Genomic DNA, 25,244 nt, shown 5'->3' with positions numbered 1-25,244 from the left:
AGTATATTTAAGTGATCCCAAAAGTTCCACCAGAGAACTACTAAAGCTGATAAACAACTTCAGCAAAGTGGCTGGGTATAAAATTAACTCAAATAAATCAGTTGCCTTCCTCTATACAAAAGAGAAACAAGCCTAGAAAGAAATTAGGGAAATGACACCCTTCATAATAGACCCAAATAATATAAAGTACCTCGGTGTGACTTTAACCAAGCAAGTAAAAGATCTGTACAATAAGAACTGCAAGACACTGAGGAAAGAAATTGAAGAAGACCTCAGAAGATGGAAAGATCTCCCATGCTCATGGATTGGCAGGATTAAAATAGTAAAAATGTCCATTTTACCAAAAGCAATCTACAGATTCAATGCAATCCCCATCAAAATACCAATCCAATTCTTCAAAGAGTTAGACAGAACAATTTGCAAATTCATCTGGAATAACAAAAAACCCAGGATAGCTAAAGCTATCCTCAACAATAAAAGGACTTCAGGGGGAATCACTATCCCTGAACTCAAGCAGTATTACAGAGCAATAGTGATAAAAACTGCATGGTATTGGTACAGAGACAGACAGATAGACCAATGGAATAGAATTGAAGACCCAGAAATGAACCCACACACCTATGGTCACTTGATTTTTGACAAAGGAGCCAAAACCATCCAGTGGAAAAAAGATAGCATTTTCAGCAAATGGTGCTGGTTCAACTGGAGGGCAACATGTAGAAGAATGCAGATCGATCCATGCTTATCACCCTGTACAAAGCTTAAGTCCAAGTGGATCAAGGACCTCCACATCAAACCAGACACACTCAAACTAATAGAAGAAAAACTAGGGAAGCATCTGGAACACATGGGCACTGGAAAAAATTTCCTGAACAAAACACCAATGGCTTATGCTCTAAGATCAAGAATCGACAAATGGGATCTCATAAAACTGCAAAGCTTCTGTAAGGCAAAGGACACTGTGGTTAGGACAAAACGGTAACCAACAGATTGGGAAAAGATCTTTACCAATCCTACAACAGATAGAGGCCTTATATCCAAAATATACAAAGAACTCAAGAAGTTAGACCGCAGGGAAACAAATAACCCTATTAAAAAATGGGGTTCAGAGCTAAACAAAGAATTCACAGCTGAGGAATGCCGAATGGCTGAGAAACACCTAAAGAAATGTTCAACATCTTTAGTCATAAGGGAAATGCAAATCAAAACAACCCTGAGATTTCACCTCACACCAGTGAGAATGGCTAAGATCAAAAACTCAGGTGACAGCAGATGCTGGCGAGGATGTGGAGAAAGAGGAACACTCCTCCATTGTTGGTGGGATTGCAGACTGGTAAAACCATTCTGGAAATCAGTCTGGAGGTTCCTCAGTAAATTGGACATTGAACTGCCTGAGGATCCAGCTATACCTCTCTTGGGCATATACCCAAAAGATGCCTCAACATATAAAAGAGACACGTGCTCCACTATGTTCATCGCAGCCTTATTTATAATAGCCAGAAAATGGAAAGAACCCAGATGCCCTTCAACAGAGGAATGGATACAGAAAATGTGGTACATCTACACAATGGAATATTACTCAGCTATCAAAAACAACGAGTTTATGAAATTCGTAGGCAAATGGTTGGAACTGGAAAATATCATCCTGAGTGAGCTAACCCAATCACAGAAAGACATACATGGTATGCACTCATTGATAAGTGGCTATTAGCCCAAATGCTTGAATTACCCTAGATCCCTAGAACAAACGAAACTCAAGACAGATGATCAAAATGTGAATGCTTCACTCCTTCTTTAAATGAGGAAAAAGAATACCCTTGGCAGGGAAGGGAGAGGCAAAGATTAAAACAGAGACTGAAGGAACACCCATTCAGAGCCTGCCCCACATGTGGCCCATACATATACAGCCACCCAATTAGACAAGATGGATGAAGCAAAGAAGTGCAGACCGACAGGAGCCGGATGTAGATCGCTCCTGAGAGACACAGCCAGAATACAGCAAATACAGAGGCGAATGCCAGCAGCAAACCACTGAACTGAGAATAGGTCCCCCGTTGAAGGAATCAGAGAAAGAACTGGAAGAGCTTGAAGGGGCTCGAGACCCCAAAAGTACAACAATGTCAAGCAACCAGAGCTTCCAGGGACTAAGCCACTACCTAAATACTATACATGGACTGACCCTGGACTCTGACCCCATAGGTAGCAATGAATATCCTAGTAAGAGCACCAGTGGAATGGGAAGCCCTGGTTCCTGCTAAGACTGAACCCCCAGTGAACTAGACTATGGGGGGAGGGCGGCAATGGGGGGATGGTTGGGAGGGGAACACCCATAAGGAAGGGGAGGGAGGAGGGGGATGTTTGCCCGGAAACCGGGAAAGGGAATAACACTTGAAATGTATATAAGAAATACTCAAGTTAATAAAAAAAAAAGAAATACATACTCTAATAACTCCAAAATCTTTTCAGAAACATTCATAGTACTATAAAAAAATGAAAAACGATTTTTTCTCATCTTACCCTCTTTACTCAAACACTAAAATAACAGGTTAGATGGAGTGTATTTCCTTTGTACAATAAGGATCGATTGCTTTGCAATTGTATACATTTGAAATTTAAAATGCTGTCCATGTAAGACCTAAATATTCATGGTGAGTGTAGAACCCGCAATGTCATGATATCAATAGGTGCATACAAATTTCTTTTCAACTTGACCGGAATCCTCCTGTTTCTGACAACTTGGCAATCATAGAACTCATCCATCCCCCAGTTTTCTAAATAATACATGTGTTTTTCTTTTAACAGGACAGTCCAAAACTATCAATTCTGCCCCAGTGTTGTTCAAGATGGTCATTTGCCTTGAAGGTACTCCATTAAACAAATGAATTTTCACCCTCCTTATGGTTCCTAAAATATTCCTCTGAGTGAGGTATGTGTGATTTTTACAACAGATTCCCAAAGATGTTTATATTTATGAGAAAAGTCTATGGCAGTAAAGTCAGAAAAAAATGATTCCAAAACAGTACATCTGTACAAAAACCAAAACAATCAACAAAACAAAACAACACTTTTCCTATGGCTCTTTAGTTTCCTTGGGTCTTTAGTTTCCATTAATATAATATTCCTACTTATGCTTTAGAAAATGTCTATACTTGAGGCAAAAGGATGGAACTGGAAAATATCATTCTGAGTGAGCTAACCCAATCACAGAAAAACACACATGGTATGTACTCATTGATAAGTGGATATTAGCCCAAATGCTCGAATTACCCTAGATGCACAGAACACAGGAAACTCAAGAAGGATGACCAAAAAGCTAATGCTTCACTCCTTCTTTAAAAGGGGAACAAGAATACACTTGGGAGGGAATAGGGATGCAAAGTTTAAAACAGAGACAGAAGGAACACCCATTCAGAGCCTGCCCCACATGTGGCACATACATATACAGCCACCCAATTAGATAAGACAGATGAAGCAAAGAAGTGCAGGCCGACAGGAACCGGATGTAGATCTCTCCTGAGTGACACAGCCAGAATACAGCAAATACAGAGGCGAATGCCATCATTAAACCACTGAACTGAGAACGGGACCACCGTTGAAGGAATCAGAGAAAGGACTGAAAGAGCTTGAAGGGGCTCGAGACCCCTTATGAACAACAATGCCAACCAACCAGAGCTTCCAGGGACTAAGCCACTACCCAAAGACTATACAAGGACTGACCCTGGGCTCCAACCTCATAGGTAGCAATGAATAGCCTAGTAAGAGCACCAGTGGAGGTGAAAGCCCTTGGTCCTGCCAGGACTGAACCCCCAATGAAAGGGATTGTTGGGGGGAGGGTGGTAATGGGGGGAGGATGGGGAGGGGAAAACCCATACAGAAGGGGAGGGGGAGGAGTTAGGGGGATGTTGGCCAGGAAACCGGGAAAGGGAATAACATTTGAAATGTAAATAAGAAATACCCAATTTAATAAAGATGAAAATAAAAGAAAATGTATATACTTGAAGCATTTGAATTTCATTAAGAAATACGACTATAATACTTCAAAGTATTTTATATTCCTCTTGAGAAAAATCCTTTCATTAAAGTATGCATATTTACTTTAGAATCTGTACACGGAAATGAGTGCTTTTATCTTTTTTCTCATTTTCTATGGGCGCAAGTTATGGTAGTTTACTGATATCCACTGATAATGTCCTGGAAGGGGGAGGAGTCAAGGAGCTAGAATGAAGGGCAGGCATAGTATATTTTTATAATGAGGTATATATTTTGAATGGATGCTGTTTAAGGCAAAATTTGAGGATCTAGAGAAAAACACATTTTGAATCAGTAAAATGATTTAGATGCAGCTCAATCTTAAAGTATTTCTGGGGGTTTCTTTATTAATTTCTGGAAGCAATGTAAGATAAATATTAGGATATTTTGATGATCTTGGAGAGAAGGCACTTGCAACTGTTTGTGACCTAGCTAGAAAAGCTCAACACTTTAATTCAAACAGACAAGGAGACCTATTGTGAAAATGCATTAGAAAAGCGGGAACTTGGCTCAATGGGCATGTAGCCGGTGTGGTGACAATCTCACATTTTCCTTAGAAATATAATAAGTTCATTATCTTTTATAAAATTTAATAAAAATCTTTTTTTCAGGAAATGTTTCAACTTCAGAGAAGAATGAAATAACCTTAAGCAAAAATTGGGTTTGCTTCAGATTTGCAGTGCCCTGTTCTCTTGTGTCTTAGGCTTTTTTTCAGGGAACCCTCTTCTCACCAGCATTATTCCTCATACATTCATGTTAAAATGCAAGCTTCGAAAAGTCTGAAATTTATAATACCATAAGTCTGAAATTTATAAATTTATAATTGTTGAAATTAACTTTATACTTTGCACAAAACTCATTTAAAGAAATTTGAGGCTGACATATACAGTGAAATTTCCTAATGTCCATGAAATCCTCTTACAGATAAGGCAGCTGCGAGGAAATGCCTTATAGGTCTGGATTACTATATTCAATTCTGGTAACACACACACACACACACACACACACACACACACACACACACAATGTGTGATAAGCTGTATCTTCTCAAATTCCTTAAGCATTTTAAAAGGCAAGAGTCTATTATACTAGTGAAACACATGTTTCCTAAAACAAGTGTCTATATTGTATTTCTATACTTAATTTTTCACACAGAGAGCCAGTGGCCTAGAAGAAGCTCTAACAATGATTATTCAGTGATATCCCCAGAACACTGGAGATCTTTCTAAAGTACTATACTGAGACTATTTACCCTCTTCAGTTTATATCTTAATGCATAATTCCTTAGTAATACAGTTCAATCACAATTCAACAGGAGTGTAATAAAGTAAAGCTCAGATTGAGTTATGGTAAATAGAACTGTAATAACTATTCTTCTGTAGCTATATGGCATATTGTACATACCGATACATATACTATAGATATATAAATGATATAAATATGTGTGTAAATATTGAATGAAAATTCATTTAAAGCATTTCTTTTTTAATTAGTAAGGATTAAGATTCAGGCTGCATTCTTCTTGGTAGACCAGGAAATAACTATCCTAACATGATATAGTTACTCCTTGAAAGCCTTCCTGAATTAATAGTTCAGTCAGTGAAAAATCTATAATTCACAAATTCTAGTGTGATATTCATACTATTTCTTCAGAAGAAAAGTTAATATACGTTTTAGCGCTAACCTTTAGGACCAAATATACTTAACTTTGATTGAGCTGATAGTATCTTTCTACTCTTCTGTTTTCCCTCTAAACTATTGTAACTACCACCCCCCTTATTTTTACCAGTTAGGGGTTAGAAATCTAAAGTAACTTTATGAGAGTTCCACTTAAACTATTGATTTTGATCAAAATACTTCCATGAATATCACTTTTCTGAGTTATTTTGTCAATCTTTATGGGTATACTTCAAGCTTTATAAGTCAGAGGTCGTGTCTCCTCTTCCTATATCAATTCAGTTATCATATTTCAGCTCTTAAGTTTTCCTTAATGTCATACATAACCTTTGTGTGTCTTAATATTATTAAGGACACTGGAGGCATACTTGGCAAGATCAGTTTGCACTTATAAGGTAAAAAATGCACATTTTAAACAGCCAAGTTCACATAATATGTAATATCTTGGAAATGCATGATGAATCTGCAACTTGAAATCAATCTAAGAATATAGAATCCACCAAAAGCAATTCATATATGTTAAAATAGTGTACCACCTTCAGAGACACTGCATGGTATTTTTCAGAACAAAGAGAAAGTTAGTGGGTATCCCAGGAATACCTTAGTAAAACTCAAAATTCTTTTAAATGCCTGAGCCTTTTACATCTATCTATTTGGGTGCAAGTGTTTATTAAACTTCAGAGTGAGTACTAGGTTCATTGCATATATAGACCACGTTCCTTTTTATTTTTATTTATTTGACGTTTTACTTATTCACTTTACCACTCTCTGCTCCCCACCTAGCCGCCCCCTCCCACAATCCTTTCTTCCATCCCTCTCCTCTTCTCCTCTGAGCAGATGGGAGTCCCCATGGGTATCACCCCACCCACCCTTGCATTTCAGTATAGACCACATTCTTAAATGTAGCACTGATGATACTCAACTAGGATACATGCTAACAGAGTTAGAAGGGTTTTTTTTAATTGAATATATTTCATTTTCATTTCGAATTTTATTTCCTTTCCCAGTTTCCGAGCCACAAGTCCCCTATCCCATCCCCCTTCACTTCTTCTATAAGGGTGTTTCCCCTCCCCTACCACCTTCCCTTCCTGCTTCCCACCCTGACATTCCCCTACACTGGGCGGAGGGGACGGGTCCAGCCTTGGCAGAACCAAGGGCTTCTCATCCAGTTGGTGCCCAACAAGACCATCCTCTGCTACATATAAAGCTGGAGCCGTGGGTCTGTCCATGTGTACTCTTTGGATGGTGGATTAGTCCCTGGGAGCTCTGGTTGTTGGTATTGTTCTTATGGGGTTGCAAGCCCTGTCAGCTTCTTCAATCCTTTTTCTAACTCCTCCAACAGGGACCCCATTCTCAGTTTAATGGTTTGCTGCTAGCATTTGCCTCTGTATTCGTCACGCTCTGGTTGAGAGTTAGATGATTTAAAATGTAACTATTCTCATATCTTATATGTCTACTATAAAAAATAAGCCACTGAATGTGGGAGGATGATGGTCACACATCTACCCAACAGCCTCGTCTAAAGGCAGTAGAAACAATGAAGAAGTATCCATATATCATAAGAATTAGTTTTATTTATTGATATGTGTATTAGGAAACAAATATCCCAAACCAATTATGATATAGAGCCTAAATACGTAAACTTTGAATTATAACTTAATATAGTGTCAAGTAATTCAATGTAGTGTTTAGAAAATTTTTGCTAACAATAAGAGGTTTCTCAATATACAACTACCAATATAGTAATTCAAATAAAATATGTAGTTTGGATAATTTGTTTGTGGCAGCACTAACTTATGCTGGATCACCTTACTTTACTGAAACCTTTTGATTTCAGAACATGGGCAGAAATCTACTGTGTATGCTACCACATCAAACAGTGCTAAAGATTGCCTAACGTATATCAGCTAATATGATTTTAGTATATATAATACACAATTATATATTTTAATATATAATTATATTAATTATTAATATAAAATATGACTTTTAATCGTATTGCATAAGGATCATTTTAAAATTTCTATTTGAGTTCTCCACTTGCACTTCATTAAACCACATCATGATTATTTAGTTTTATATGTAATAATTAGTGACCTCACCAGGCTCTAATGGATAGTTCTAAAAGCATGGTCTCACAGATCATCCTGATTCCATAAGTAGTTCACAAACCATAGAAAACCAAAAGGAACATAAAGAGCATGGAAAAGAGTTTTGTAAAAAAGAGGAAAGGTTAGTAGGTTTGGTAAGGTGATAGAAGTACAGGGATATAAGACTAATCTGTATGTATTACACACATCTGCGATATTGACCTTCACACATGGGCAAAACTAGTCAACCTTAATGGGTTATAAAAGTAAAAACAAATAAGGGGGAAAGTGGAAAATACATTGACAGGGAGTGGGGGCTGAAGTTAGAAGAACTGCATATGAATATGACCAAAATACACACTCTGTGTGTGTGTGTCTGTAATAGAGTATATATTACATGTTTAAGAATTTAAAGAAAACATATATAATTAATAAAACGTTCTGAAATGTGTGGATTTCTCAAAACAAAACTTAAATAGAAATATTACAAAAATAAATATAATTAACTTTATATACTGACAAAGGGGGATACCAATGAGAAAAGCTTAGGAAGCTGTACCGTGTAATAGTCTTTTAAATTTGAAATTTAAAACAAATTACAAAAAATTGTAATAAAAACAGTAATAACTTTTTGACTAGTGACAATTCAAGAATGTTTTGGAAACGATAAAACAACATTGTACTTACTAAAATTCTTACTATGAAGACAATCTACAACCAACATTTTAAAAAAAACAACTCAATATCATTAATGTCCTTATGATTTTTAGATACAGAATTAAAATTCTGTCCTTCTTGCACAAGTTTTGGGAACTATTGCTTAAACAAGATTTTCATATTTAGTAAATAAACTCCATTCCAGAAAGACAAATAGCATGTTTTTTCTGATTTGTAATCCCTACCTAGGTTTCATATACGTGCATTAAATTTTCTCTCTCTCTCTCTCTCTCTCTCTCTCTCTCTCTCTCTCTCTCTCTCTCTCTCTCATCATGAAAATAATAGTGAAACTGTCTATGGGGAATGAACAGAATCAATGTGGGACAGGGAAAGAGGAAAAGCACAGAAGAATTTGGAGAACAACTTTAATGGAAATTGTATATTTGTATTAAAATTTTTTTAGGAAACTCAGTTCTATTTACAGTAAATGTGCACCATAGTAAAAAGAACTATTACATTTTCTCACTTATTATTTTTCATAGTTTATAAATCTATTCTGAAAGATAGCACAGACATCCTAGAAAATACTACAAACTCAATTTCCAAATGCCTTGAGGAGAATATTATGCTGGGTAAAACTCACCCTGGCTTACTAAAGATCAAGTCCTGTCTGGTCAATCTAATCTCCCTTCTGAGGCAGAATGACAGTTTGAGAAATAGAAGAGCAACATTAGATGCAATTTATGTTGACTTTATCAAGGTTTTCAGACCAGTATAAACAATTGACTCATCAATAAACTGAAAATCCAGGCAGGTCACATACCTGTAGAAAGTTCAGAAAAAGAGAAATGTGCATTCAAAGGTGATCGCAATGGATCAATGTCTATTTGGGGCTATGATTTAAAAAAAAGATTCTCTTAGCTATCCATAGCAGGATATATATTTCTGCCAGTGTCTCGAACATTAACAGAGTCACATTTAAATAAGACAACATAAATATGCAACTTGTGAGAATGAGTTCAGAATCTGATAGCAGCACTAAACATATTACTTTTTTACAGAATTAATAATATGTACTAAGAACATTAGATCCAGGATAGTGTTTAATTACTATGTAAAACCAAGAGAACTTGGCAAGGACAACAGATGTTAAAAATTAAAATTAAAATGTAAATATATACCTAATGTTATAATCATTAAGTGTTTAATCATAACTAATACAAAATAAGAGGCAGTTATTCAAAATTGCAGAAAAAATACTTTTAGAGTTACATATATAAGTGTTAAATTTCAGGGAAAAATAAAACATAAAATATAAGAAGCCAAAGTAGATGCAACAATAATTTTCTCTTCCCTTATAAATAGAGTTTTGTATTTTTCAATAATGCGCAGTTGGTGACAAAGAAAAGTAAACAATTGTAATGAAATTGTAGAAGGCTAGGAATTGAGAAAAAGATGATGTTAATTTAAAATAAGTGTCCTGATTTTTAAAAAGTGACACTTAGAATTAACATTCATAGAAATGAACCTTTACAGTGCCTACCCAAAAAAGAATCTTCCAATTCCTTATTGAGCTATTAAAAATATGCCAAATTGTATACTGGTATAGGGATGTGGCAATAGTATGTTATGCTCTGCATTCCATGATTTCAATACCCTAAATAGTTGACTAAGTTTATATTACATGTCATGAATTCCCTCCTATAGAACAGTCCTAAAGTCCAAGAACAAAGAAGATAAATGTAGTCCTTAACCCTCATCAAAAAAGCTTCTTTCTACAACAAATCAAAGTTATAACAGAGATCTATCACTTGTCAAAATGAAGAGAATAACTTAGAACAATTTGATATATAATCAATTGACATAACTTTAACAAAATCCCTATACCTAAGGTTTAGGGAACTTGAAGGAATGAGGGGCATTAAACTGGAAAGCTAAACTAACCTACAGGTAGATAATGTCTTCTAAATATGACAGGGAAGTTATATCTATAAAATATGAACAGTATGTTTAACAAAAAGAACTTTGTAATAACATTAGTTCACATGCTAATGGGAAAATTTTCACAAGGTCCCACCGCTCCTTTATAGAGAGCTATAATCAATCAACTGTTGCTCAAAGACGTAAAATCAATTTCTCAAGGAACCAGACTTCTGATATGTTATGTAATCAAGTGGTTGGCTTTAAACACACATACACGCACAGGCACATAGACAAAACAGTTAACGGACCAAATATGGTGTGTATATGCAAAAAGACTTAAAAAAAAACAAATGGTCATTAAATTGAGGGCAGGAAACAGAGAAGAAGGAGATGGGATTGGGAGAAATGGTAAAAACATCATTTCTGAAACACTCAGAAATGTTAAAATGTTATATTAAAAACAAAAATAAATACTATACCTCTCCAGTAGCAAGAGATGTTAGCCTACATTGGTTTTAAGATGCTATCAGTTTAGAAGAAATGTGTCTAGAAGAGGATAATTCCACAAAACAACCCTTCCAGAAATAGTGGTGGGTTTTTTGTTTGTTTGGGTTTTGTTTTTGTTTTTGTTTTTTGTTTGTTTGTTTGTTTTTTGTTTTTGTTTTTGTTCTTCTTCTTTTTTTTTTTTTGGTATCATGATCAGTTCAAAGCAAGCAAGCTTCCCTTGAATCTCTAGAAACATCTTGACATATCACTGGGATGTTTGGAAGGCATAAAGAAAAAAATGTAATCATGGGATTTTCCAATTGAAAATTGCAAGTTAATCAGTTCTACATGCTTCAACTTTCCCACTGAAACCTGTATTTTCTAAAAAGCAAAACTCTCAATATCTGCTCCCCAGAAGCTAAACCAGTACAGAAATCAAAACAAGAAGGATAAAGATTTGCATGATTATGATCTTAGATTGTCTAGAGGAAATCATGGTGCACAGATCTTCCTGCACAAAAGCAACAGAGTTAAGTAATAACGATGTATTTCTACTAGTAAATAGAAATGTATCAGACTTCGTTTTAGTCATTTTAAAAGATCCAGTGCTGTATAGCTACACTTGTTCCTTGATAGCTACAATTATAATCACTCAGGCATCTACTTCCCACAAGCTCTCCACAGCAGCAACCTTTAGTGATTAATTACAATGCTCCAGGAGCAATAATATACAGACTAATTTCCTAAAACCATAAAAAACAGAATTTCTCATCTGAAGCCAATGAAACGAAAACAGATCATTATTTATGCTGAAATCTTGATGCAGAGTCATGGTGCTGCCATTCCAGAACCTATTAAATACCACGAATCAGAGAAGCTATCAGCCTGCCTTCAAAAAGGAGAATGCTATTCTTGCCTGACAATTCTTCTAGCATTTATAGTTGCTTTTCCTCTTTTTTTTTTTGGATTTTTTTTTTATTAACTTGAGTATTTCTTATATACATTTCGAGTGTTATTCCCTTTCCCGGTTTCTGGGCAAACATCCCCCTCCCCCCTCCCCTTCCTTATGGGTGTTCCCCTCCCAACCCTCCCCCCATTGCCGCCCTCCCCCCATAGACTAGTTCACTGGGGGTTCAGTCTTAGCAGGACCCAGGGCTTCCCCTTCCACTGGTGTTGCTTTTCCTCTTAAAGCCTATTTCTTTAAATTTTAATTTTTCTCCTCTCGCCTCTAGTTCTACAGAATGTTTCAAAAGAGTTAACTAAAATGAAAGTTTCTAAAATGAAAAATGTCTTTTTCCCACAGTTATTCAAACCTCTCAACTAAATATAGACCATATATTTTTAGATAAGTGGTCTCTTTTATTTTATGATGAGTCTAAAGATTTAGAAATCTCTTCCTGTCTTGAAGGATGAACTGTGATGTTGCCTAGATGGTTTGTGTGATGAGAAACATTCACAATGGTTAACCTCAATCTCTTTAGGAAACTAGTAATTTTCCATATACTCTTCTGGGTCTGAGTATGGAGAAGATGATATTTCAAATCATAGTTTGATAAAATGATTACAATTAAATACAATCCTGAATTTGCACAATTAAAGGACAAGGGTCAATGAAAAGTGTAAGTTACAAAATTACAAGTATCAACAAAAGATGCTGGCCAATCTTGATTGCTGCATGTAGATGAATGCAACTAGATCCATACTTATCATCTTGCACAAAACTTAACTGTAAATTGATCAAAGGTTTCAACATCAAACCAAAAACACTGAATCTGATATTGGAGAAAGTGAGAAATAGCCTTGAACTCATTACCAAGGGTAAGTCCTGCTGAACAGAAACACCATTAACACAGGCACTAAGAACATTAATAAATGGGACGCTGTGAAACTGAAAGTTTCTGTAAGTCAAAGGGCACCATCGTCATTTGGACAAAGTAGCAGGCTACTGAATGGGAAAAAAATCTTACTAACTACACATCTGATAAAGGACTAATATCTAAAATATATATAGAACTCAAAAACGTGGATATCAATAAAACAATGAATAAGCACCTAAATGAGTGAGTGTTCAACATTCTTAGTCTTCTGGGGATTATGAATCAAAACTACTTTGAGATTTAATCTTTCACCTACCAGAATTGCAAAGGTCAATAAAACAAGTGGAAATTCACACTGATTAGTATTTTGGGGAAGGAGAAATCTCATGTATTGCTGTTGGAAAGGCAAACCTGTAAAATCACTATGGAAATCAGTGTGATAGTTCCTCAGGAAGATAAGAATGGATAGACTTAAAGGTCGAGCTATAACTCTTGGGCATATACCCAGAAGATGCTTCATCATACCATAGACATGATTGCACAGCCATGTTCACTGCTACTCTATGTGTAATAGTGGGATGAAACACATCCCTAACACTGCTTGGTGACCAAGAACCTGACACTAGACAGGAAAGTAACCTAGGAGAAAACCAAATGCTACTATTCTTCTAAGGGAGCGTAGCAACAAAATTAGATCTAGCAACATTGATCACTATCTTTCTTAGTTGTCATCAGAGAACCTTCCTCTTGTGGTAGATGATAATAAAGAAACTCACAGCCAGTGTACCTAGAGAGATCTCGAAACACCCTAAAGAAGATGTCTTTATCAAGTCCCTCCAATCAGGGATCTCTGTTGCAGAAGCATAAAGAGTGTAAGAACAATAGGGGGAAGACACAAATGAAAGGGAGACTTCTGAATATAGTAGATCTGACTCACATATGAACTCATGGACACCGTGGAGCACACACAGAGCCTCCCTGGGTCTGCACCAGATTAGGTCACAGTTCTAGGAAAAGTATAAACAAGCCTCCAACCCTAAACCAGAAATTATTCCCAACTGATTATAACTCACAAATTAATATTTAGTTCTCTTTAAAGGAGTCCCATCAGATACACAAACCACTCTTAAGGACAGGCCTCATGTCCAGCAGTAGATGAGCAACAGGAAACAAATTCAATGACATCTTTGGAGGTTCTTTGTTACATATTTTGCCATGGCTTTTCCCCACATAGGTCCTTTGAGTATATATTACAGCTTCCAGTTGTTTCTCTTAATGTGATTCCTGTTTGTATAAAAATGGGTCTTTATATGCAGTTTTTTCTACCTTTTCTTTAGATCTTTTTGTATTCTGTTTATGTATCTTGCCCTATTTTGTTTTTTTGGTTTGTTTTATATTATTTTATTTGTTTTAGTATATTCTTTTTTGTGGTTTTGAATCTTTCTTTTACTACATATTTTATTGGATTCTTTTTATTTACATCTCAAATGTTGTTCTTATGCGGATGCAAGCACTGCCAGCTTCTTCAATCTTTTCTCTAGCTCATGTTATCATTTAGATGCCTATTTGTTTTCTAAAAGGGAGACAGACGTGTTTGGATTTAGATGGGATGAGAGGTAGAGAGGTTCTTGAAAGACTTGGAGTATCAGTAACAAGATAAGTAAATATATTAATAACAATGTAGAAAATATAATTGAATATTTTCCATTAAGCTGAATGCAAAGTTATAGAAAATTTTAAATCTTATTTAATAATTTGAGCTTATTTGTGGGTATTGCACATTTTTATGACAGCATTAGTCAGAAATTGTTTTAGAAATTCAAATGAACAATTTGTTTTTCTAGGAACAAAATAGAACATAATTAATGTAATATCAAGAAATCTGTCAGAGATATATTCAAGATAGTAGTCCAGTGACACAGCTCCTCCAATAATGCCAGAATTTCTAACACTTTTCAACCAGTTACACCAACTAGGGAATAATATTCTAAAATATGAGCCTATAGGGGCCATACCTATTATAAAAACCATGCTCATCATCTGATGCAAGTAGATATATCTTCTGACTTGTGTCTTTTATCTACCTTATGAAAAAAAGGAGCTTGGGAAGAACAAATTAAGGATAACTCCACTATTTTATTGAACATTTTAAAGTATTTCTCAGCCATTTGTATTGAACAAATGCTACATTTCTGCCATCCTTAAGCACAAACCTTCTCCAACCTATAGACATGACCTGAGGGCTCTAGGAACCAGTCATCTGTAAACAATTCTACATGGAGATAGTACAGGCAGTTTAAATCACCAAATAAAGTCATTCCATCTCTGTTTCACTCTCACATCTTTGAAATACCAATTTAATGCTGCTTCCTCATATGTCTTTCTTGGCCATGACAAATTTATTTTTCCCAGTATTTTCATAATTTATATCTTGTGTTTCCTTCCTGTCATCTACTTTAGAATAGTCACCTCTATAATGATTTGTTTTTTTTAATACATTCTGTTTTAGATCATAATCATCAAAATTTACCGATCTTTATTTTCTCTTTTTTAGAGATCAAAATGTTGCCGTTTTGTTGTTAAATATGAGAGATTATCAATCTTAAGTCAAATCATTAGAATTTCATATAACAAAACACAAAATGACTATTGCCTTATAACTGAATGTTCACTTTTATGTCAGCATTTAAATGAAAATTCAATGCATATTCTTCCCTGATAATTCATAACCAAGTTAATTGAATATTATTACTGTATTAAGTACAATTTGTTTGCATGATTTTATCCAGTATCCACCATGTAAATAATATCATAGTTATTCTCTAAGACCTAGTTCTCCTTTGGATTATACATGCAATTTTTCCAGTTCTATTTAAACCATGAACATTCAGGAAGATCATGCCCATAACTAGTAATTAGGCCATAAATTTTGCTGACTCTGATCTCCCTTGTCAAGATGCAGTACTTTTTTTTTTCTCCTGGGAGGCACTAAAATAAACTAAAGTTGAAAAATGAGAAATCTGGCACAGTCTTCGATCTCATTTTAAATCCTGAGATAGGAAACCTAAGGATATCAAAGACACACCGGTCTCTCAGATTAAGAAAGGCCAGTCTCACATAAAATTCTTAAATAAGAGACACAGCCAGAATACAGCAAATATAGAGGCGAATGCCAGCAGCAAACCACTGAACTGAGAATAGGTCCCCTATTGAAGGAATCAGAGAAAGAACTGGAAGAGCTTGAAGGGGCTCGAGACCCCAAAAGTACAACAATGCCAAGCAACCAGAGCTTCCAGGGACTAAGCCACTACCTAAAGACTATACATGGACTGACCCTGGACTCTGACCCCATAGGTAGCAATGAATATCCTAGTAAGAGCACCAGTGGAAGGGGAAGCCCTGGGTCCTGCTAAGACTGAACCCACAGTGAACTAGTCTATGGGGGGAGGGCGGCAATGGGGGGAGGGTTGGGAGGGGAACACCCATAAGGAAGGGGAGGGGGGAGGGGGATGTTTGCCCGGAAACCGGGAAAGGGAATAACACTCGAAATGTATATAAGAAATACTCAAGTTAATAAAAAAAAAAAAAAAGATTACATTTTAATGTAAACTTTTAAAATTTTAATTTATTATTCTGTTGTTTATCAAGATTTCAATAATGCAGACTATATAAAAACTCAGAAACTTAAATAGACCACTACCAGTATGTATATTCAACTTTGTTTTCCTTTTCTACACAGGGTGCAAGTGATTTCCCTCTGTATCAAAATAAGGAAATTTTATTGTAAATGTTGCATGGTCCATGACAGAGACTACTGTATTGTGTTTCTATAGTACCCCATATAGCATGAAATATAGGAGAAAATCTTTTATAGCACTAACTTACATCTTAAGAAGGAGAAGATTATATCTAGGAAATAACATTAATAATTATTTACTGCCAGAATTTGGGGCACTGGTATGTTACTCAAAATAGTTTGTGATGTCCTGAAATATATATAATGTAGGGTACTGAGTGCCTTTATGCTTTCACAAAAACATTAAATTTCAAAGGGCTTTTGTTTTCATACACTGGTCACATTTTTAGCATATCAAAATGATTTATATTATTATTAATTATTTTATTTATTTACATCCCAAATGTTGCCCTCCCTTCCAGTTCCCCTTCAAAGAGTTTTCCCCCTATCCTTGCTCCCCTTCACCTCTGAAAGGGTGACCACCCCCCATCCCTTGGGCATCTCTCTCCCTGAGTCTATAAGTGTCTACAGGATTAGGCATATATTCTCCCACTGAGGCCAGAAAAGGCAGCCCTGTGCTACATATGTGTCAGGGGCCTTGGACCAAACTATGTGCACTGTTTTTTGGTGGCTTAGTCTTTGGGAGCCCCCAGGTGTCCACAATAGCTGATGTTGTTGGTCAGGGTTGCCATCCTTTTCAGTTCCTTCAATCCTTCCCCTAACCCTTTCATATGGGTCCCCGATCTCAGTTGAATGGTTGCCTGTGAGTACCTGCATCTGTCTCAGTCAGTTGCTGGTGGTGACTCTCAGACTACAGCAATGCTAAGCTCCTGTCTAATCTTGGTTTAATTCTGGGCACATTTAAGAAACTTTAAGGCTGAATTTCAGCTTGAGTTGATAGGCCGTTGAACATAGAAGCTGGTAGTTCTCTTCTTGTATACTCATTTTAATATCTCTTTAGCTCAATGATTAGATCAATACAGCATTGGTGACTAGAAAGAATGTTAAAAGATCAACCCTTTGGACTGAATCAAATGCGAGATCAATATTTAAAGCTGGAATTCAATAGCTTTATGACTTAGACAAAGTATAATGTTCTGTGCCTCTGTTTCTTTTGATTTGCGAATCTACAAATATTAGAACAACATTTTCACTGTATTTTCGTGGGAATTATAGCAGCTAGCAGTCCAAATATTATAAATCCATAAAACATGAATTTTCAACTTATTTCCTGTTAAATTGCACCAACGCTCTACCTAAGCCTGTAATTCATCAGGAACATTGCAAGTATACATGGAGAGATCCATAATGTATTAAGATCAGTCATTTTACATTTTGATTTGATTAAATATTTTTCCTCCTTAATTCAATTTTCCATTTCCCTCCAAAATAAAGTCATGGCATTCTTTCATGTCCAGAAGCATAGATAGAAAGTAAGAAGCCTACCAATCTACTTGCTGCATTATTTTGAATTTAGCTTGGGAACCTGTAGCTCCTGCAACCATTATTTGTTGCTTCATTTGTTATTTTTCTCTTAAATCAAATCTTAATCATTAATTTATTCATTTATTTATCTACATATGCTACGAGTTGTGATTGCATAATTCAGAACTGTAAGAATACTATCAAATGATAAAGGTCAAGTTACAATTATCATAAAATAAAAGAAAAAGCAATCAGTATGAAGTGAAAAAACATATCACTATAAACATCTTTATTTTTCTCTTTTGCCTTTTCTTTTTTGAGAGCTCTCTTTTGTACTGCTGTTGAACTTAGGCTTGGTCAATAATGGTTTGAATCTAGCAGACCCAGCACTCACCTAAACAGGTGGTTGGTTCTACAACTGAGAAGACTGGTACAACCAACCTGGAATATGGGTTGCACCTTTCTCTTTGAGAATGATGAGGTAAGTAGTATGTCTTTAATCTGCAATAGGGCACTGTTTTTCAGATAGGAGTACAATAGCTAATATAACAATTAGAATGAAATTGCCCAACAAAAAGTAGAAAGGTGACAAGCATGATGTCTAAGGAAGGAGGAAGGTGTGGATTTATGACCAATCTGTGCTATATAGAGAAATCTTCTGTCAAACACAGACACAGACACAGACACAGACACAGACACAGACACACACACACACACACACACACACACACACACACACACACACACACCAGATATTTGTAAATGACTATGAAATGGGACTCTGGGTTTATACCTGTAATAGTGTATTATGTTGTGTGTAACGTGTTTTTAAAAAGCTAAATGTTCTTTCCAGAACCAGTATTCTTTGTTCCTTTTTCTTCTCTCTTCCATTATATAACAAAAACAGCAAGTGTCACCTTTTGGCAACTGCTGAAGATACTCACCTGTGGTGGAATTAAGGTCGTCTGGCTCAGACTCAGTCCCATTTTGGCTTCCATTACCCTGAAGAGTATTCATTGCCATAAGCTTCATTTTCTGTAGCTTCATTGCCTCAGCCATCGCTGCAGCTGTTATACCTAAACCAGAATCATCAATTTACAAATGAGAATCATTTCTTCATGACAGTAAAATCTATGCAGTTTTAAAAAGAGTATGCTGGATGAATATGCAGAAAGGTAAACCACAAGTAAGCATTAAAATAATGTACATTTAAAGTGTATTTTCAACTCATAATAACTCCTTACAAAAATAGCATGAAAATCTTGTTTTGAAAGATTAGACTATGGGTCTTATTCTAATGCACAGAGAAACAAGTAAAAAGGTTAAACATTTCAGTTGTTCACGTTATTCTTTTTTTTTTAAGTAAAGGAAGTATTAACAGCAAAAACTTAAAATCTGTGTAGGTATGAACAATCTACAGCTGCCAGGGATGAGAGGGAGATTAGAATCTCTAGGAAGCCAAAGAGACAAGGGATAGTGGAGGCTCCCAGGAATAAATGTGAGTAACCATTGCCAATATACCTAACAGTGGGGACATAGAACCTGAAGAGGTCACCCCTGTAGCCAGGAAGGATCCAAAGTGGAGAGATAAGGACACCAACCCACCCACAGAACTTTGGACCCTAAAGGAAATGTAGGTATGGGGCAGAGACTAAAGGAAAGGCCAACTAATAACCAGCCCAATGCAGAAATCCATCCCGTAGCCAAATATCAATTCCTGATATTATTAATTATACTCTGTTATGCTTGCATAACTGTCCTCTCAGAGGCTCTACACAGCAGCAGACTAAAACAAATGCAGATACCCACATCCGAATATTGGACAAGAGGTCAGGAACACTTGTGGAGGAGTTGAGGGAAGGATGAAAGGCCCTGAAGGGGAAGGGAACCACACAGGAAGAACAACAGAGTCAACTAACCTGGACACCTAAGAACTCTCAGAGACTGAGGCACAAACCAAAGAAAATTCATGGGCTGGAATGAGGCCCCAGGGCATATGTAGCAGACATGCAACTCAGTCTCCATGGCTGCCTACTCTGGCCTCAATGGGAGAGGACGCACCTAATCTGGCAGAGCCTTAATGTGGCAGGATAAATGGATATGCAGTGTGTGTTCCACCCTCTCAGAGGAGAAGGGTTGGGGGATGGGGAGAGGAATAAATAAATTTAAATTTAAAAGGGACTATTGGATGGACAGCAGTAGAGATGAAAAGAGGGCAGTGGAACAATCCAAGCAATATGATAGCAGAATTGGAAATAAAAATGGGGTTGAGGCATTAGTTGAGGAGTGTACCATAAAGAAGGAGAAGAACAAAAGAAAGAAAAATAAAATACTAAGGATGATTGAAAAAGTCATAAAGAATCATATTATTTTTATGTAACATTACACACACTATACTTGATACACACACACACACACACACACACACACACACACACACACACACACCATTATATCACTAACAAAAGCCCTGCGGCTAGGCATGACAAAATCCATTTTAAGTTGTTTGTTAGGGGAGTTCAAAAGACTCCAGAATCAGAATAGGCTTTTCTTATTGCTGTTTTTTTGATCTTAGAGATTGAAGCTCTTATTGTTGAAAATGCTATGCATTTCAGACATAGAACCCAGAGAATTTGAGTTGTACCTATCCTGAAAGTCACCTCCTTGAGGATTAGCTTTGACAACACCAACAATATCAAAAGACACTAACTATACTGCTGCCAAGAGATCCTGCCCGTTTGTGAAGCCCAGTAATGATCTGCTTGGCAATATATTCCTGTAAGCATAATATTGTTAGCTATACCTGTTCAGTAAACAACACAAATTAGAATTAAAGCCTACTCAACAGGATGAAAATCATACCTGGTACTGGAATCTAACGTTTCCAGGGATACTAATATCTTGAATCTTAGAGGAGACCTTTCTACCACTTTAGTAAACCATCATATGTCCTAACTGCATTTTAATTTTTTTCCTTCTACCCATATAACTCTGGGAGGCACTAGTCCTTCATCAAGTATGCTTTTGTGCATAGAAGAGAGACCCTTCAAGAGGAACACAACTGGTCAATATGTAGAGAACAGCCAGTCTTAGACCTAGAACCCAGACTCACTGGATAGGTCTACAGTGTAACATCCGTATCTAATGCTCAAGGTACATAGTGGAAAACAATGTAGAATTATAAGAGATATAAAGTCAGAAGATCAGATGTGACTTTGTCTCCTAACAAATTACAAGGAAGGTACACACTCATGATATCTCAAGCACATGGCTGTCATAACGAGACCTGAACAATAGCAATAACAAAATGTTATCATGAAAGGGGTAAATTCCTTAATTTCCAACCTAGACTGGTGGTTTAGTCATCGCTATGGATGAGAATCCTTAATTGAATATCCAAACTAAGTGGTAAACATTGAAATTATATGCACATACATAAGTGAATGGAATCAATTTGCTATACCTCTAAATTGATATATTTACACATATATCCAACAATAACCATTTCTAACAGAAACAATAGATTTAAAATGAAGGGAGAATAGATTACATGGAAGGAGTTAGAGGGAGGAAAGGGAAGGGACAAAATAATGTAATAATATCTAATTTTAAAATAAAAATCATATATTAAGACACAAAATAACAAAATATTTATATTTAAGTGACTGAAATGGAGTTAGAATGGAAGACATACCCATGTTGTCAAGGAAACACACATTTACTTATATTTGAGCATTTACTACTATAACTTCTATTCTTATGTGCCTGTTTCATTATCAGACTAATATTTAGTTATTGTAATTTTAACAAGTATAACGTTTTAAGTTCATCACTGATAATTTTATTCAATCCTTTTAGCTCCTTCTGACTCCTCTCAGATTCTCTCTCCAAAATTTTCCTTCCAACTTTATTTCAAAATCATCTAAGCTTAAATTAGTGCTATCCATCTCTCAATTGTCCTTAGTCATCGGTAGCTCTTTATTTACAGGCAGATTCATGAGATTTGCCTCTTCCATGTTGAATGTGTGTTCCATGATAACTCATCTATTGGTGTTCCTATTGCTCAGATCTAGTTAAGGCAGCCATATTAGTGAGGTGTCACGGGTGTATTATGAATAGGTTTAGGGGCATCTCCTGAAGCATGGTCTGAGGGCACACCTCTAAAGAAAACAGACTTCTACATATGGCACACATTAATAATCAATAACTCCTCAGCTAGGAATGTGAGCTCATGAGACATTCCCATATCTATGCTGGAATGCTAACTGACTTGATTTTGTGCAGGTCTCCTGTAGGCAACCACAGCTTCATGAGTCCATAAATGTAACAGTCATATCAACAAAATAATGTTTTACCCCACTAATGCTTTACTTCTAGCTCATACAAACTTTGTGTCTCTTCTAGTAAAAAGCTCAGTGCCAGAAATGTTATATGTCCCATTGATGTGCTAGTCTGGAAAACTTACAAACTCCTAAAAATACTGGCTGCAGTCATAGTTCTTGTTTGCCTAACAAAAATTGAGAGTAAGACCCTATGGCTCAAAGCACTACATATTTGAGACATAGGGAGTTAAATCAAGCTTTTTCTGGTCTAGAAGATTCATCCCTTTTGGCAAGCTTCCATAATGTCAGAAGTTACAATGTAGCTGTATGAGGGAAACAGTAATCAACATTCTTACCCAATTGTGAACCCTGGGGGCTACAATATCAATCAGTCTGGCAAGAATATAGCCACAAACACAAAGGTGACATAACTGTAATGATGATAAAAAATGATGTCTGAATAAATTTATGGCACTCCTCCAAAGAAAAAAGTCATTTCTGGTGATGTGAATATAACCAGGAATCCCTGGTAAGGAAGCTCAGAGATCTTAAGGGAATAAATGACTACTATTATTTTACTAAACAGATATATTATTCAAGTGGTTCTAAGTATATATCACTATAATCATAGATGAGTGTAGCTTTCATTACTCATTCAAAAAACTTCTTTATGTAGTGGATGACAATGAATGTAAGAGACTTACTAATTGTCAAAGTGTAGAGAATAAGTTTCTGGGATTGGGGATTTAGCTCAGCTGTAGAGCGCTTGCCTAGCATGCGCAAGGCCCTGGGTTCGGTCCCCAGCTCCGAGAAAAAAAGTTTCTGGGATAATCAGTCATTATTGGAACATCTGAATAACCCACTCTATCCCCATGTCTCAGGGACAGCAGAGCAAACAGAAAGACTGGTTACTCTAACTACTGACTACATGATAGCATGTGACATATACAATAGTCTATCCCCGTACCTTTTGTAATTACGTTTTTTAAATATTTAATTTGCTATTTACTTCCTTTCATGTTTCATTAAAGAATGGCTATCATATAAAAAGCTGTACTTATATAGTATATACAATTTGTCTTTGTAGGTAAAATCATATAAATGAAACTGTTACTAAAATATGTGTCATAAATCTCCTTTGTGAAGATTCCTGCCATGTAATTTTTGGGGCAGAGGCTATGATAAGAATAGTCAAAATAAGACCTACTCTTCCAATGTTGGAATGCTTAGTTTTAAATAAGATGTGTCCATCAATTCCCTCCTGTCAGGGTTTGGGAAATTCTATTGAAGAGGGGAGAGAAGTATTGTAAGAACAAGGTGGGATGGAAGACAGGAAGGAAACAAGGCCTTTTAGACACAGCAGGACCGAGGCACATGTGGACTCTGAGAGACAAGGGCAGCATGCACAAATTCCATATAAGTCAGAAAGGGTCCCAGCACTGCGGTCATTGAACAGGACTCCCATTCTTTAACCAAAAAGCTATCTCCACTTAAAACCTCTTGCAAAAGAGAGATTAGTTTTCTCCAATGTGGTCTCACAGGGCATACATGCCACTCTTGAGGGCAGCTCCACCCTCAGCAATAGATGAGCAACGCAAAATATACAGAATGGTATTTTTGGAAGGTTTTCCTCTCAGAGTGCTTCATCTGAACATTTTTGTCTTACCACTATTTTTTCTGTATGTTATATTTTCTGATTTTCTGTTTTAATGGAATTTGCTTCTGTTCATTTGTATGTCCATCTGTGGTTTCCATGAATTTTTAAAAAAAAATTTTATTCATTTATTTGGTTTTTGATCTGCTGTTTGTTTTCTAAAGAAAGAGAGAATGAATGGACTTGAATCACTGTGGAGAATTCAGGAAGAGATAATCAAAGAAAAACTGTGATCAAAATATATTGTATAAAAATATTTCAACAAAATCTTAAGTATGCAAAACCCTGATTATCCAAACAATGTTCTACTCTTTAACTAGTGGGTCCCCGGTCCCTGCACTGTCAAGCCTACATGCAAATTCACTCTGCATCTATAACTCTGAGTATTTTGTATTCATTATGTAACATGTTCTATTTAATATTTTTCTATGTCTAGTTTATTCTCTTAGAATAACAATCTTGATGTTCACATATGTCAGAAGTAATAATAACAAAATTATTTTTAAGTTGAGAAATATTCCACTGTATATACTATTGATAATGAATAATTTCTTTATGTACACATCTGCTTATAGAAATTTAAGTTATATTATTGGCTATCATGAGTAGTGTAATTATAAGGAAAATGAAATATCTATCCGTATTCCTGATTCTGATTTTCCTACATGTATCAACTAGTATATACTTAATGTTTATGACATTGTTCATGGTGTTATTGGGCTTTACATCTGCTGTATACGTGTTGAAATATTAGCTTTTTTCTTGGATATGTGATCTAGGAATATTTTTTTCCTTTCATAAGTTGTTTTTTACTTTTGTTACAACTATTTTCTTTGCTGTTCAGCAGCTTTCCACTATGATATAGTCACATGTCCATTTTGTGTCATTTTCAAGGAATCACTTTTTTTAAGATTTATTTATTTAATATATGTGAGTGAGTACACTGTAGCTGTCGTCAGACAAACCAGAAGAGGACATCAGATCTCATTACAGATGGTTGTGAGCCACCATGTTGCTGCTGGTATTTGAACTCAGAACCCCTAGGAAGAGCAGTCAGTGCTCTTAACTGTTGAGCCAACTCTCCAGCCCTTAAGGAATCATTTTTAAGGCACGTGCCAAAACATTTTTTCTCTATATTTTGTACAGGAAGTTGGGTGGTTTTGCATCATTTATTTTAAGTTTTTAATTCGTTTGGTGAACATATCAGTTTCCCATTTCTGCTTGTGGATACCTACCTTTTCAAATGCATGTTATTGAAGAGGGTATTACTGCCCCATTGTATAGCGAAAACAATTCTTAACAATAAAAGAACAGCTGAGGGAATCACCATCCCTGACCTCAAGCTCTGTTACAGAGCAATAGTGATAAAAACTGCATGGTATTGGTACAGAGACAGACAGTAGTTTGATAAATGGAATAGAAATGAAG

General features: G+C 35.9%; 1 protein-coding gene across 9 annotated transcripts in view; it reads right to left on the bottom strand.

The window, feature by feature from the left end:
• The window catches only part of Dach2 (dachshund family transcription factor 2), a 565,808-nt gene that overhangs the window by 178,412 nt on the left and 362,152 nt on the right, over positions 1 to 25,244 (bottom strand). For all 9 annotated transcript variants that reach the window (XM_063280376.1, XM_039100249.2, XM_039100247.2 and 6 more), the window contains one exon: positions 18,785 to 18,916. In XM_063280376.1, the coding sequence (XP_063136446.1) occupies positions 18,785 to 18,916 (132 nt within the window). The remainder of the gene's footprint in view (positions 1 to 18,784; positions 18,917 to 25,244) is intronic.

Source organism: Rattus norvegicus, chromosome X (assembly GCF_036323735.1).
Source record: "Rattus norvegicus strain BN/NHsdMcwi chromosome X, GRCr8, whole genome shotgun sequence".
In the NCBI taxonomy this organism is placed as follows: domain Eukaryota; kingdom Metazoa; phylum Chordata; class Mammalia; order Rodentia; family Muridae; genus Rattus; species Rattus norvegicus.
Note: the sequence above shows the minus strand (reverse complement) of the source record. Positions and strands in the feature narration are given on the sequence as shown.